General features: G+C 33.2%; 1 protein-coding gene across 1 annotated transcript; it reads left to right on the plus strand.

Moving 5' to 3' along the window:
- Positions 1-2,941: 2,941 nt before the first annotated feature.
- LOC149776387 (uncharacterized) lies at positions 2,942-5,974 on the plus strand. Its single transcript, XM_089942358.1, has 3 exons — positions 2,942-3,067; positions 4,507-4,666; positions 5,842-5,974. Exons 1-3 carry the CDS (start codon positions 2,989-2,991, stop codon positions 5,897-5,899), a joined length of 297 nt encoding a protein of 98 aa, XP_089798484.1. The 5' UTR covers positions 2,942-2,988; the 3' UTR covers positions 5,900-5,974.
- Positions 5,975-16,444: the final 10,470 nt, after the last annotated feature.

Consider the following 16,444-nt stretch of genomic DNA (forward strand, 5'->3'; position numbering starts at 1 on the left):
GCTATCTTTAGAACAATTGGGCTCTTATCGTTTCCGACATAATTGTCACTTTGCTTGCCTCATTTATTGTACACATTTGAATGTTTTCGAACAAGTCTGTATTATGTCAAAACCGATAACTTAATTGTAAATTGTATCAATTAGGACATTCAGACATATCTAAAAAGTCCCCCTTTAATCTTTCTTCATATCATGGACTCTTTATATGACAGTTGATACTACTAGGCATTTACTTTCATTAAGTGGGTTGATTTACAAAGGAAAATGTTATAAAAAACACAACAGAAGAGAAAGAAAAATGAATTTTGTATGAGGTCTTAGTGAACATAATAATATTCCATCAACGGTAAGAACGTGCATAATCCGGGGTATTTAAATGCTGTTCAAATCAGACAAATGAAATGATATTTGTTCAACGGAACATAAACGCGTCAAGATTGCTGTGAGTAAATATGTGACAATCACTTATTTATGTATTGTCTCCGTTTTATACAGATACAAATGATAAAAAGCGAGTGGATACAATGTATGGGAAGATAAAACTAATCATTGCTAATATGGATCTCAATCTAATAATTTGACATAAATCTAATAGTTTATTTACTTTTATGTCATTGCCTTAATGTCTCATTTAATTAATAAAATATTTTTAAAACTGTGAAATAGTTGAAAAATATCAGTCAGATATGTCGTTAACTTGACATAATTCTTTTTAATTTTCATAATTTGTGAAGTGAGTATGGGTATGTGTGCGAGAGAGAGAGAGAGAGAGAGAGAGATCACCCCCTATTTAATGAAATAAATCTACATCACGCCACACTGTATACAATCTAATTTTATGACATTTGTCGAGCATACCAATATGGAGGGGGTGTTCTAGCTCGAACGAATAATTGTTTTTCAGATTTTGATCTTACAATGCAAATAATTGAACCAACAGTGAAGCTAAAACCGAACTGAAATTCTATTTTCTGTATTGCAATCAATATAAAAAAAGTTCCGATGGTCGTATCTGACACAAAAAAATTGCATAAAATGTCATATTTACCTTCTCCTGTATAACGGGAAAATTTGCTAGGTTGCCTTGCTATGACAGCACGAGGACCTTTAAGTACATTCATGCATTTTAAGGAAATACAAATCGGTATATATAGTGAAGTGATTGGATAACCATTTTGCTATAGATATAACTAAAGAAGTTTGTCCTTATATGTTTCCTTGGAAGTAAGTTAAATTATGTTTATTCATCAACTTCTAGCTCGACAAACACACACACACACACACACACACACACACATATATATATATATATATATATATATATATATATATATATATATATATATATATATATATATATATATATATATATATATATATATATATATATACACCTTATCTCCCTTACTCAGAGATAACACCTATATTTCATTTAATATCACCAATAGGTCAAGGTATGATTTACCCGATGTTTTTGGGGTCATTGTATTTTTATTGTTGTGGTTGTCATCTTCATCGCCGTCCTTTGTCATTATCTTGTAGGTGTAAAATTTTAGTTCCTCGATTATCTACCTCCTGTACAAATGAGCAGAGTACGCAAAGGTTTTGTTCTCAGACGCACGGAATGTTTCTACAGATCCCTTCTGAAACACGAAATCCCATAAGATTTCACTATTTAGTTATTCTCCCAGAAATCCCAGTTTTCTTTCGCGAGTTCATTTTATGTATCTAAGCGTTATTGTGATGATATCTATTGGGCAAAGACTTAAAATGAAGCTAGTTCTTCGATTTTGTTTATATGAGAAATTCCAGATGTGTGCGCAGTTTAGGGAAAAAAATAGTCGAATTGCGTCAGAGATTTGCATCGTATATATCCATATAAGACTAACTGAAGACTTTTAATTTCCATTATTGATATAGATTCCATGAAATTTAAATATTCTGGTCAGGTTGTGAAACAAATAATTTATATAAATTACACTTATATTGTTTCAATGAAGGAACTTAAAAAGAAAACGTGCAAAGACTTACTGAACAACAGCAAAATCCTGCAAGTCTTTGCCCAAGTAACCTTATCCAAGACTGAATTGATATGCGAAAATATATATTCTTATCACCGTTATTTTCTTACGTTCAACTGATATATAAGCAAGGACAAATTTGCAGTTGTTAGACACAATAAAAAGGTATCAGAATCCCGAGTTTTCGTTTTTCTTTGCAACATGAAGCGTTGTTGATTTAAAGCTATGTAGGTGCTTCAAAGATACAATAATGCTTCCGAAGAGCTTTCATAATGAATCATACGTCAAAAATGATAACCCTAAGTGACATGTCGTGACGAATTCTCATTCCAGGAGTATAAAATCCTATCTCTACGTCTACACGCTTGCATTTCCTCCAGAACTTGGTAAGTTATTTATTGCTCGTTTATCCCAATAATGTTAATTACCCAAGCGGGGTAAAAGTCGGAGATTTGATCGCAGGACGTTAACGCAGGGTATCGCAGGTCTAAATCTTGCCCAGATCATCCTGGGTTGGCTATTGTGGTGCATCTTACTGAATGCACTTTATCCCCAATGGGTCAGCAAAAGGCAGCCCATTAATGTCATGCAGTGTCGTTAAACAATTATCAAATTAATGTTATCTGCTTCGTCTGCTTCATAGTTGAATTTGTGGAGAAATGGTAATGTACTTAATCAATTTGAGCTAGTCAGATCGTATGTAGATGTTTACATTATAACGAGCATGTTACTAACTTCTTCGGACTTTGAGAATCACACATTTTATTTAGATATTTCTTTACCATTGTAACAAATGTTTACCTAACATTTGGGATTTCACTTTTCTGGAACAGCAAATTGCTTTATTTATGACCATAATTGTACACCACTGTACAAAATAACTGTGTCAGTTCAAGCGATACCTGTATAGATACAAAAACTATTTGTTGTGTTTTTTTTCAGAACTGAAATCCTTTCAGCAGCAAACATGAAGATTGCCTTCCTTCTCCTTGTCTGTACCTATGCTGTTTTCAGCGCACCGGAAAAGAGAGTATTTTTAGATTCGCGTAAGTGACGTCGTTCAGAACTTTAGAAAAATGAACTTTTTACTATCTTTCTTATGAATACTAAAACGTTCATCACAGGAATATTCGTAAGACAGAGATAGAAAAATTTAATTTAAAAATACATACGGAAAAGGTTATCTCATAACATTAGAGTTTGTGTTCGTACCGTCAAGTTTCATACCTGTAATACGACAGAGTACATCATATTACTTAATACACATGACGGTGACTCGGAATTATAAAAAATGTTTATCAGACAAAAAAATAATTTAAAAAACATTAAATTACAGAAACGTTCATTGCAAACAATGGTTTTCTTTAATTTTTAAATCCATCATGTAGATAACCATTACAATGGTGCTATATTCTATTCTCAGGAGAACCTTCCATTTGTCTCTTCCTGCTTTAAATACCTCTATGTACAATGATAACCTAATTATAGACCTGAGTTGTAAGTAAGAAAGAAAGCCTTTAACTACTCAGTCGCCCAGTTATCTGCTAGGTTAGATGCGAGTCTTTTAATAGCGATTCAAAGGGACAGAGGAAAGCCAATAAGTTAGTTAGCCTAAAGGTATCCATTTATGAGAACAGTATACAACAGAGTCATCGTATATTCATATGCTTCTTGTATATTTTGTTTATTTTGTCAGTCAGAGATAAACGGTTGATAAAACGGTTTGCATATTTAAATAATTCCAATACATTTTTATGGAACCACATAAAAGAAAATGTATTAATATTTGATATATGACTTCACGTTTACACCAAATAGGTGATTCCGTTTACTAATACGTGTGGTCGAAACGTGAGAAACTGTACAATATCGATGGAGGATACTGATGTAAGATTCTTTTATGCAAAGATATTTCACCAAATAAGATCAATTTAAACAGCGCAAGACATTGGTAACTTGTTATTTTATACGTAGCACGCTCAAATACATAAATAGCGCACATGTGAAATGATTGTCGCGATGCATTTGCAAACAATTGTTAGAAAACAGAGCTGAATTTAAATGACATTGAAGAAAACATTAGACTTGGTCTTCCCAAAGCAACATAAATATTCAAATGATACAAAGACCAAAACAAAGGCTTCTTGTCTATATTGTACAAATGTCATTCATAATACCTAAGAGACTGAGTTGAATTTTGTTTGGTGGTAGAGGATCAAACATATTTCATGACGTATTAAGAGTAAGCAGGGCAGTGAACAGGATTTGTGGGCGCTAGGAAACATTCTGCAGTAGGCCTATGTGAATTACAAATTGACACGGCGTTGGGCACCCTGAACGTTGTCGGCCCCCGGAATTTAGTCTTAACTAATCTATATTGTCCTCGACCGTGAGAGTAAGCTATCTATATTTTAGGATCCTAAAAATCAAACTAAAACGTTTTGCGTAAGTTGTCCAGAAAAAATAATTTTTTTGTATTATACAGTTCATGGCTTTGACCTCAGTCACCTGAAACAGCTCGTGCAGACTCTTCTCAATACTTTGGGGACTGACGCCACCGAGCAGCTCTGCGAGACTGAATGCCACACTCTTCTGACGGATCCAGCACATCTTCTGCATTACAGCTGTGGGCTTGTTTGTCATGCGTGAGTCCCTAGTTACATCTATATTAACTTTTATTGTCGGAAATCCTTGTACTGACCTCCGATTTGACACCTCTTGTTGGGCTTCTGTTTTAACGGCAAAGATTTCATAGCTTCAGACGCGATTCATGCATTAATATCGAGTCCATATGCCGCTGAGAAACTTTGTATCATTATCTATGTAATTACATCTGGCTCCACCTCTCATACAGGTAGCAATATGTGACTACATTCTTATTATGGACCAGCATAAGGTCTGCTCGAAGCATGCATTTATGACACCGAATCTGCTTTAGAAAGGGATGACATCGAATTAATTTTTCCATGAAAGGTCACATTTTCAGGTTGATGTCGTTAGTAAATACCATTAGCATGGTGTCTTATGCTTTTTCTAATTATGCCATGTGGTCTTTATAAAGTCAACGTCATTATATTTCGTAACTAAACGTCTATATTCCAAAATGTCTTTCAAGATAAATACCCAATCACGTATAATGTATGTTGATACTGTTTAACGTTACAACTCATGTCGACATCTTATTTCTCTAATAATGAGCCTGAAATACTGCATCCACGTCATCGAAATGCTTCTGTATAAATAAATGTTTTTCATTTGGATACGCACTGCACGAGTCGTTAATTTTAGTTTCAAAACTTTATTTACAAAAAAGACACTTTGATCTTTTGTAAACGAATCTCCACAAATGAAATCAACGATTGTCTACATTACTGTAAATATAGAAATTGACATGCATATAAATGTGAACACAAAGGAATATGTTAATGGGGGTGTAGATTATTCCTCTATAAATATCAAACATGATTTTATCCCAGTTAGGAACAAAACACTAATGAGGTTTGGTGTGTTTTTTATATTGGGACCTAATGGGGAGGGGGAATTTTGTACGTATCAAATACTTGCTCATTCCTTATACATTTAGCCAAACAGTTTTAATACAAATCGAAACACATTGAGAGTGATAAAAGCTAAACTGAATACACTGAAGAATATCCAAGCCCAGACGTTATTTATAACACTGGAATAGTTACCCCTGTGTAAGATACTAAACTACAGATGAAAGATTTGTTTTGAAAATTTATGAATAAATGTATTTGTAATAAAAAATTGAACTTCTCATATTACATCTTACATCTTCATCTTGCATCACTAATTTCAGATTCCAGTCCTTAGTCCACAGATTCAACCTTGTGCCACAGACAGGCACCGTTGGGTAAAATGTTGACACTGTATTGACGCTTGTAGATACTTATATGTGTACCGAAGTAAATAAAAATCATCAGGAATCGTAATCTGTTTTATTCGTTTTTTAAAAATAAATCTATACAGGATCTGAATGATAATGCCTTCATCACATCTCTAAATACCATTGCTTACTCCTATGCTAGTAGCATGTGATGTTTCCCCCGTTCTGATTATCCTTTAGAGAAAATCATCAATGCATTTAATAAATGTGCAAACAAATTCATAGCCTCTTCATAAAGATGCACAAAATGCAAACTGCCACACTGCAGACGTCATACTGATATGACTGAAAACTTGTTGAAGCTACGTTAAAAGTCGAAATCACACACATACACACATCGTCATCTGAAATATTGTCTTTCTCTACCGCCTACTCTGACTAAAACGACTCCATGACTGCAGTTTCTATATTATATCCGACCCATATGACACCGACCTTGCAAATAATTTTCGATTTTATCGGAAGTGAAAGCAACGAGCAGCTCTGTGGGAAGAAAAAAAAACGCCACGATCAAAATATATTATTGTATACTCACGTATAATCCGACCAGCTCGGCCAATTATCTGCACAACCAATGATTGCTTATCTGCAAGTCGTTTTGAATCAAGCGGTTACAATTGTACAATTAGATTTAATACTATTTACCATGTGTTTCATAACCACATTGTTAATAAGTTTTTACTAGTCGCGTTTGTGTTTATTCAAATGCGGTTTATCTAAAAATATAAATCCTCTTTGCTCTGCTGAATATATTTTATTCAATAGTGTAACCATATACTACTACTAGAGATTACGTTCACTGTATTAAATATTTCTTTCTTTCAGGAAAACATCTTAATTATGGTGATGTTAATCCGAATAATTTATGGTGACTGTAAAATTGGAAACAGTCGTTTAGCAATTTAAACAATCCTCACAAGCACACAATAAAGAAAGAACGATCAAAATATATTATTGTATACTCACGTATAATCAAATATACTTTTAACGACCAACGTTCCCTTGATACACATAAACTATGATGTCCTAAAAAGTATCTTGTGAAGAGAAAAAAAACAGAAAATTAGTGTTGTTTGAATTATTAATTTGTAAGTTGTTACATCAAAGAGTTCCCTTAATCGCGTTTCGTCATCTTATTTATCATATACTGATTAGTAGTACATTCCCGGTTTAGCTTTCGATACACGTGTTTAATCGATATATGCGTTTCACACACCCAAATTCACCTCCCAAGCTTCTCTTCTTTGACTTCCATGAGAATATATTTTAGACACAGTGAATCAAACTTCAAAACCTCGTTTTGAATCTCATTCATGCTAAATCTATACATATTTAGAGAGTGTAAAAAGGGGGTATGTTACCGTATCACTACGTCATATCAACATCATTTCGTCCGTAGTGTACAACAAAACACTTTCGCAGATTTGTGCATATACACTGTATTTTGTCTTCCTGTGAACACCAAACTAAATGTACCTATATATCATATACACTCATATATTTGTACATGTTTAGTATACGCAGGTATCTGTCATTATAAACTTAATGTTTCAAAGTAAAATGTAATTCCTAAATTTTTCCTTCTTTATTCTATACTACACAAAATAGATAGGAATGATCCATTTAATCCCTAATCCCTAATATTTCACTAAATTTCAGATTATAATATGTGGTACAACATTTCCACATTATACCTAGTCCGCAAAGCTGTTTATGAAGTATTAAATGTTTCCAGTTCGATGCGCAAAATAAAATGAACGACATGTAATAAATTAATATCTACTATCATTTTAGTTTTCTGTTTTCTTCCATAAGCGCAGAATACCCTATTCCTATTTCTTCTACGTTTTGAGAGCGCTCCTAGACATCATCAATCGAATATTTTGTATATATCAAGATATTCAAGACTAATGACACATCAGGACATTCAAGACTATTGAAATTCCTTTAGAACATATTATAATTTTGTACTTGTGATAGAACATTCGTGATTTATTGAAATGTAATTAAATTGGTGTAAGTGTCTTTTAAAACGTCTCTTTACGTTTTGAATTTTACTTTTTGCATTCACTTCTTCTTCGGTAGATATTTTCTGACATAGTCGTAACAGTATATATATATATATATATATATATATATATATATATATATATATATATATATATATATATATACACACATACTTGGGACCTAAAGTTACGTGAACACGCGATCAACATGTACACTTTGGATGTTTCAAATTATTTGGACAACACCATTTCAAACTACAAATATCAGTACCACTTCATGTCATTATAATTACAGGCAATCCATGTGTCAAAGATACAAATTAAATCAAATTATTCTTGAAAGGTCATTATAATCCAAAAGGAAGGATAATAAAAAAGGATTCTTAACTACATGCTTTAGCCATTGGTCCTGAACCTTACATCTATTAAAGACTTAAAAGATAAAAATAAGATAATACAATTTTCATTTTGCTACCAGACAGACAATTTAAAAATATAAAGCCTATTTCAACAAGATGCTTACATTGATACAGATATGGTAAGCCATAAACAGACTACAGGCAAACAGCTATATCCCCTTCCATCAGGGTATTATTCAGGTTTATATTTTCATGACGAAACTTCCAATTTGTAAGATTTTATAACGAATTTAAATGTAACAAAATTATATGGACTGATAAATACTGGAGAGAATGCAAAAGAAGCGTGAAGTTTAAAGAAAAAGAAACAAAACAGATACTTCGATCAAAAGTGGTACAGGGGTCATTTCTTGGATACGCTGTTTTCCGAGTTCCCATTCTCTCAGATGAATTTGTTTCCGGTTGATCATTACTTTGCTGGTGGTATAAAAAGTTCAAGAACTTTACACCATCATCTGGTTTATTACCTCATTCCAGTCTCGGAGTTTTACAGTTAACTGCATTCTCCAAGATGGAAGGGACGTAAAAGATAAGGAGATAATCAAGAAGAATTTAAACAAAGACGAAGATGTGAAAATTGAGAAATGACATAGGTGAAAATCTAGTAAATCTGATCAGGAATGTTTTTTCTTAATTTGTTTTATAATATGAATGACTGCTGATTACAGCTGAAATAATTTTGCACGAGAAGACCAGTGGAGAAAGAGATAGCTTGATCTGAAGTATGATTAAGTGAGGAATACTGAATCCCTTATGTTGTACTATCATAGGTATGGATAATCTAAATTACTATACTCTTAATTTCATTTAAATGAAGTCCTTGTGGAAACAAGAACCTATCGTATACATCATCTTACTTGAAAAAAATAAGTATCTTGAGGTAATAGATAAACCAGCAGAAAACTGAGGTCCCCGCCGCTAAATGTGTGCTTTATAGTCAGCTATGACCATCCCTTCTCGACAGGCTTTTGCAACTTGGTATCATTGTCATCATGTAATACTGTGGAAAAGGTTTTCATTCAGGTCAAGTTCTTTTTTCTCATTCTCTCTCTCTCTCTCTCTCTCTCTCTCTCTCTCTCTCTCTCTCTCTCTCTCTCCACAGATTTCCAAGTATTTGTTTTCTCATGGTAGAGAGAACAAGCGAGACATAAGAGTGGGAAACAGAACAGGGAATGCAGAATGATTTGCGATGACATTCTATCGCATATCATTATTGTGTATAATGTAAATTCAACAGAGAATACGAATAAATTCTTCTTGCTTTTTCTTAAATAATATCCGATAACTTGAAACTATTCACTTGTTTTGGGAGTATAGAAGCGACAGTCTACTATTGAAACTATAATTATTTGCGTATTCAAAAGCTAGAGGCCAATCTTAATCTTTACATCAATACTTCAAATGCAATTATTTTTTTAAAATCTCTCTTCTCTCTCTATCTCTCACATATATATTAAAAGTAACATGGCATTTAAAGTGTTGGTATTAAGCAATTTGATATAGCAGTACTATTGGTATATCAAATTGTGATCCGCCCATGGCGCAATAATACGAATATATAAACATTCTTTCAACTGCAGGCCTAAAGATAAATTTCTGCTCATTCATTAATCATAAATGACATGAAAATAACGATGAAAAGTTTAATATTTCCCGTTTTCTAAATGAAATTAAAGTGGTACACAATTTCATCGGAATGGTTTCTTTTTTTCCATTTCCCTCTCCCCTCTCGTCGATAAAGGAAAAAATAAGCAAAAATATGGAGTGAGAGAGTAAAACATATTGCGCTGGACGAAAACATTAAAACTGAACTTGTAGCAAGTAACCTACAGTAATCTGGTTCGTCGTAATGGTACATTTAAGCTTTCCTTGTGATTTATCTACAGTGTTCATAAGATCAATGATTCATAGTTGCAATAGCCAGTCGACACTTGGCCTATATATTAAATTTGTGACATACGAGGCACACATACTGTAGCGTATTTAATGCTTTGTTGTTGTTTCATAAACCTATTATAATGTTCTAAAATCGATTATTAATTATTAAATATACAAGTATCCGAATGGTTGCCCCGCTCCCCACCTCTCTCTCTCTCTCTCTCTCTCTCTCTCTCTCTCTCTGGATGAGCGTAACTAGATACGAGCGAAAAAGTATCCGAATGGTTGCCCCGCTCCCCACCTCTCTCTCTCTCTCTCTCTCTCTCTCTGTCTCTCTGGATGAGCGTAACTAGATACGGGCGAAAATCTATGAAAATACGAGCGTTAGGGATTTTCGCTTGTGTCATACAACGATGTCTCTGGACCTACAAATAATGGTAAAGTTTAGTCAAACCGTTCAGGAGGGAGAGAGAGAGAAAGAGAGAGAGATATGACTTTTCTAAGCATTAGGCTCTATCCTCGTGTTTCATTATTTTGCAGTCTTTATAAAGTCAAGTCATTATATTTCGTAACTAAACGTCCATATTCCAAAATGTATTTCAAGATAAATACAAAATCAAGTACGATGGATCTCGATACTGTTTAACTTTACAACTAATGTCGACATCTTATTTCTCTTTTAATCAATGATCCTGAAATACTGCATCGACGTCATGAAAACGCTTCTGCATCAAACAATATTTTTTGTTTGGATACGCGCTGCATAATTCCATGTTTTTTATTTTCAAAATGTATTCACAAAAAGGAAACTTGGATCTTTTATAGATTAATCACCACAAATGATCTCAAAGTGATATATAGATCTGCATGAGCAAATAATTGTAAGATATGCTGCAAATACGACTATAAAACGTTTCTTTGTTAAGACGTATCATGGTTCAGGACACACGGTACTAATGATATGGAAAAATGGGAAATGGGTGAACATAAAATAGAGTATATATGGGTTAGGCTGACCAGAATTGGTTAATAATGTAAGTTATGGTGTAGGAAAAAGAATCTTTTGAGAGCTTTATAGATTAATATCCACAAAAGAACTCAAAGATAGTGTAGTGATATATATATATATATATATATATATATATATATATATATATATATATATATATATATATATATATATATGAAGGAGCAAAACTATTGTCAGATATGCAGCAAATAGGACTATCAGAACCTTAATTTGTTAAGAAGGATCATGGTTCAAATGCGTTACCTGTTCGTAACGGAACAAGTCTTTGCGTTACTGTAAATATAGAAATAGATATACGTGTAAATTCTGCCTCATGCGGACGAAAAGAAAGATTTTAATTCTATACGTTTAAAGTTTGTCCGGATAGGGTGTATATTATTCAAGTGTTCTGTCAAACATCTGTGTGCCCCAATTCGGATCAAACCCCTGACGAAGGTTTGTTTTGTTTTTGTGGAGATTACGGGGGGAGGGGGCATTTATGCGTACCAAATTTTATTCATTCCACATAGATGTAGCCAAACAGTTTTGATACAAACTAAAGCACATCGGGATTTAAAAAAGTTCAATATGGTACAGTGAATAATATCCAGGCACGGACGTCATTTATAACATTGAAATGGTTGCGCCTGTGTAACATAAGGACATATGAATACTTGATCCGTATCGATTAAATAGGAAAACACTGATCTGTATTAAAAAGTCGACATTTCAACACTCATATTGCATCCTACACCCTCATCTTGTGTCATTTCAGATTCCAAACCTTAGTCAACACGTTCCACATTGTACTTCAGACCAGCTCTGTTGTTTAAAAAGGTGACACTAAATTGACACCAGTCACCACTTAAATGTGTACCAAAGGAAATTAATCTGATAGGAAATTGTAAAATATATCTATACCGGAAAGACCGACACATGGCGTCATTACATCTCCGAAGACCAGGGTTTACTCCTGTGCTAGTTGTATATGATGTTTTCCCTTTCTGCATCTTCCTTAGTTACAATCTTCAATGCATATCAGAAATGTGCGAAATTCTCAAAACTTCTTTCTTGGTTTGTAAATTTTATCAAATTGCGCGATTCAGCAGTAAATTCAGAGCTGACTCAACAGCACTCGTTAACCGCTGGCATTACTAAGATATTTGCGTGACTTAGTTTATATGAGAAATTCCAGATGTAAGCCCTGTTTAAAATAGAAACTTTTTCTGGATCTGAACATGATTTTACCATATATTTTATAATTGAAGATGAACGTAACACTTTCTATATTAATGGTATACATTCATTACAATAGTGAAATGCATCAAGTTTAGAAGTTAGTAGAATTGATATACAAATTATAACCATATGAATTTAATCGGTTTGCTGAAATAATAATGTTGAATAAGTCATAATCTTTGTACAAATGTAAAGAATTACGGAAGTCAAATGACTACACTTACTGCGTTGTATGATCAATCTGCCATTTCATCATCACCATATCACAAATTAATAAATATAAATTGTGCGCCAATTAAATTCTTATTCCTTTACGGATTTTTGAAGGTCTGATTTTTATGCCAAACATTTACTATCAAATAAAAAATATTTAGTAACAATCTATTTTAAGAACATAATATCATTTGGACATTACTAGAAAATAAAAATCAAAATGATACGGACTATGCGTACGTTCCATTACTACCCGTCAAATATTCCAGCCATTCTTAGTGTTATGCCATCAGCAGACGCTTGTCACAGTTAATCTTTTTTCAAGCTGTCCTCATTTGCAAACACTTTATTTGCCTGTTACCATTTCAATGCAAATAAACCAAAATGATGTGTGGTAGGCTTCTGTATTCTATACTAATCAAAACAGATACGAGTGATGCATATATTCTCTAATATTTCACTAGTTCTAGATTCCAGTATGTGGTACAACATTTCCAACGTACACCTCAGGCTACAACTAGATGCACACTAAAATAATAAAGGTTTGCAGTACTATGAGCAAAATAATATTAATTATATGTATTAAACTAAGATTTGTTATTTGGGTTTATTTTCTTCTATTTTTGCAACACTCCATAAACGCAGAATATACATTTTGTTTTTTCTTCTACGTTTTGAGAGCACCACTATTTGAGTGCAGCACCATTCATTTTATTTCAGGGTAAAACAGTACAAATCCTAAATATTCGTGAAAAATGTATATAAAGTTCTTGATGCAAATAAAGTATTTAATAGGTCATACATTTATATTTACGGTGTCTACCGTCAGGGTAGATAGTGGGTCTTGTCGGTGAGATTAATATATCAAAACAAACGCCTTTTTAATATAGCAACTAATATTTAAAGCTGTGTTTGAAAAGCAGAATAAGCGTAATAAACAACTGAAGTGAATTAATTGTTTAAACATTTTACAATTAGAATTACGTTTCCCACTTTTTAAAATAGAACTTGGACACTTTCCAAACATATAATAATCAACGTCTACGTGTGATTTTCACAACTTGTTTCAATATATAATTGTAGATTTATAGGCTGAATTAATATAGGTTATAAAACGGCATACATTAACATTGAGTGATGCTGTCATCATTGTATGTAGCAAACAAGATGTTAAACAAAATTTGAGTTCAAGGCCAAACTTTGTTTTTCGTTAGTGGAATATTCCATGGAAATTATTAGTTTTCAAGAAATGCAACATTATATATGCATGCATTTACTCTCTAATCCACAGATGTATGCATACATGGCCACGATAACAACATCTCATGGTTTGTTTTTTCGGACAAGTAAATAGATAAAGATAATTAATACATGCGTGGTGTCTTAATTGTTGCTTGCGACCAATAGTTTCAAACTAATATGACTGTTATCGATTTGCAATTTTTGATAAACAGTGAGTCCAGCATGTCAGTTGATACATACCTTAACTCGATATATACGTACTGAATATCTTCCTAAACTGTTAAAAATAAGGAACTGAAACTGTATGGTATTCCTGTAAGTGGTATATAAGTTTCATCGAGCCCGTGCTGGCGGGTGTAAAGGAATGGAAGTAGTTTTCCATTAAATATAAATTTCTTCACATTCGTACATTGTATGTTTGTTTATAAGAATTGGCATATAACATACCTTGTCTGGGTATGGTGAGCATTGTATTGCATGGCTGTGATTTATGTTTTACAATTATCATATATAAGTAGTTTGATATACTGCCATTTCAGGTTGTGCTCTCATCTTATGCAAGAAAGCAAAGAGATGTCTCTATAAATGATATGTATGCATGCCATGTGCAAGACTAAACATCTAGGTATCATTCCGTACACGGCAAAACATATAGTTTCCAATTTGTTAATTCAACAGTTACTTATATCCAAGCATACAATCATAAGAGTAGACAACCAGATGAACACGTGTGTACATCAGGATTTCATATCAAACATCACAGTTCGTATACAAAACGTGCAATATATAGTTAAAATATTTAAACATTAACTTGACCAGCAATAAAGTATGTTTGGCTGTGCTTTATTTGAGTATTTTTAAATAATCGATGCAATTCCTGTCATGAAATGAACTCATTTCAATTTCTGTTATAATATTTTTAATCTAAAGTTATGCGAACACCCAATCAACTTGTACACTTTGAATGTTTCAAATTATTTTGACAAAACCGTGTCAAATCTAAGAGTTTGTTTTACGTTGTGAAGGTACAACTATGCTCTGATGTTTAAATTGGAGATAAGAAATTATATCCACTTCATGTCATATCAGGTACTCATAGGCAATGCATGTGACACATGTACATCTACTTCAAGATGTGTTAGATGTTCAACCTGCACTGGTGACGCTTGTACTAACCTTTGTCAAACTTCAATTTACGTATTGCACGACGGTCGGAAAAATTGGATAAATTTAGATGCGACTGATAATAAAGACTTGTGCAACATTTTGGACAATGTATTTGCAGGTGTCGCAAATAAAATCAAAGTATTCTTAAAAAGCCAGCATGATCCCCTATGGAGGGATATAAGTAATATTAAAACATGATATAGCTTTTGGTCTCGAAGCTAACATTGATTAAAGACATAAAAGATAGTAACATTTTCATTTCGTTCGGTAATTTCAAAAATATAAAGCCTATTTCAACCAGGTGCTGCAATTGATCCAGGGAAGTTAACATACACTATACAGATAAGAAGCTATGATCCCTTCCATCAGGGTATGTTGGTGGTTCTTTTTATGACAAACCTTCCAGCTAATAAGATTTTATATTGAACTGTAAAGGAAGCACACCGGGATAGTTAAATACTGCCCAGAAGGCAGAAGTAGTGTGAAAAAAGAAACGAAACACATACATGCATTAAAAATGTTACAGATGTCATTTCTTGTATATTGTGGCTTCAAAGATCCCATTGTCTCATGGATATGCTAGTTTACCAATGATCATTAATTTGCGGAAGGTATAAAAACTTCACATCATAATTTGGTTTGTGATATCCAATTAGATGTCTCCAAGATCGGGGACCAAAATGGGAGATAATTAAGAAGCATCTCAACAAAGATGAGTGTGGGAAATTAAAAAAAAAAATAAGGTGAACCTCTTGTCAATCCGGTCAAGATACTGTCACGTTCATGTTTTTTCTCTCAATATTATTTTGTGGGCTTTGTTAAATAAAAAGAGGAATGAATTAATTACTACTGGCAAATATTCCTGCAGTAAAAGAAAGACAGTAACTTGAAAAAACGTGCATTGTATGAATTAATGTATGAGGTGCATACTATATATCTGGACCATCAATACACAAGGCAAAATCAGTCACATAGGTTTGGCACCTGATAAATTAGTTTCTCTCTCTCTCTGTCTCTGTCTTTCTCTCTCTCCCTTTGGTCGGTTAGACTTAACATTTACCATCATTCTTCATAGTTCCAGAGGCTTTGGTGTATTATACAAGGGAAAATTCTCTACTCTTGTCTTTCATGGAATTTCGCCATTATGTTGATACGATGGTCAACACGGGGGGGGGGGGGGGGGGCTATGAATATTTGCATGTTTAATTAATAATAATAATCAATTTTTAGAACATTATAATAGGTTTAAGAAACAACATCAACAACAACAAAGCCTGAAACATATTACATATGTGTGCCCCGTAAACAATACTGTGTCGACCGGCTATTGCAGCTTTGTA

The sequence above is a fragment of the Sinohyriopsis cumingii genome, chromosome 18 (assembly GCF_028554795.1).
Source record: "Sinohyriopsis cumingii isolate HCF-2022 chromosome 18, ASM2855479v2, whole genome shotgun sequence".
Taxonomy (NCBI): Eukaryota; Metazoa; Mollusca; class Bivalvia; order Unionida; family Unionidae; genus Sinohyriopsis; species Sinohyriopsis cumingii.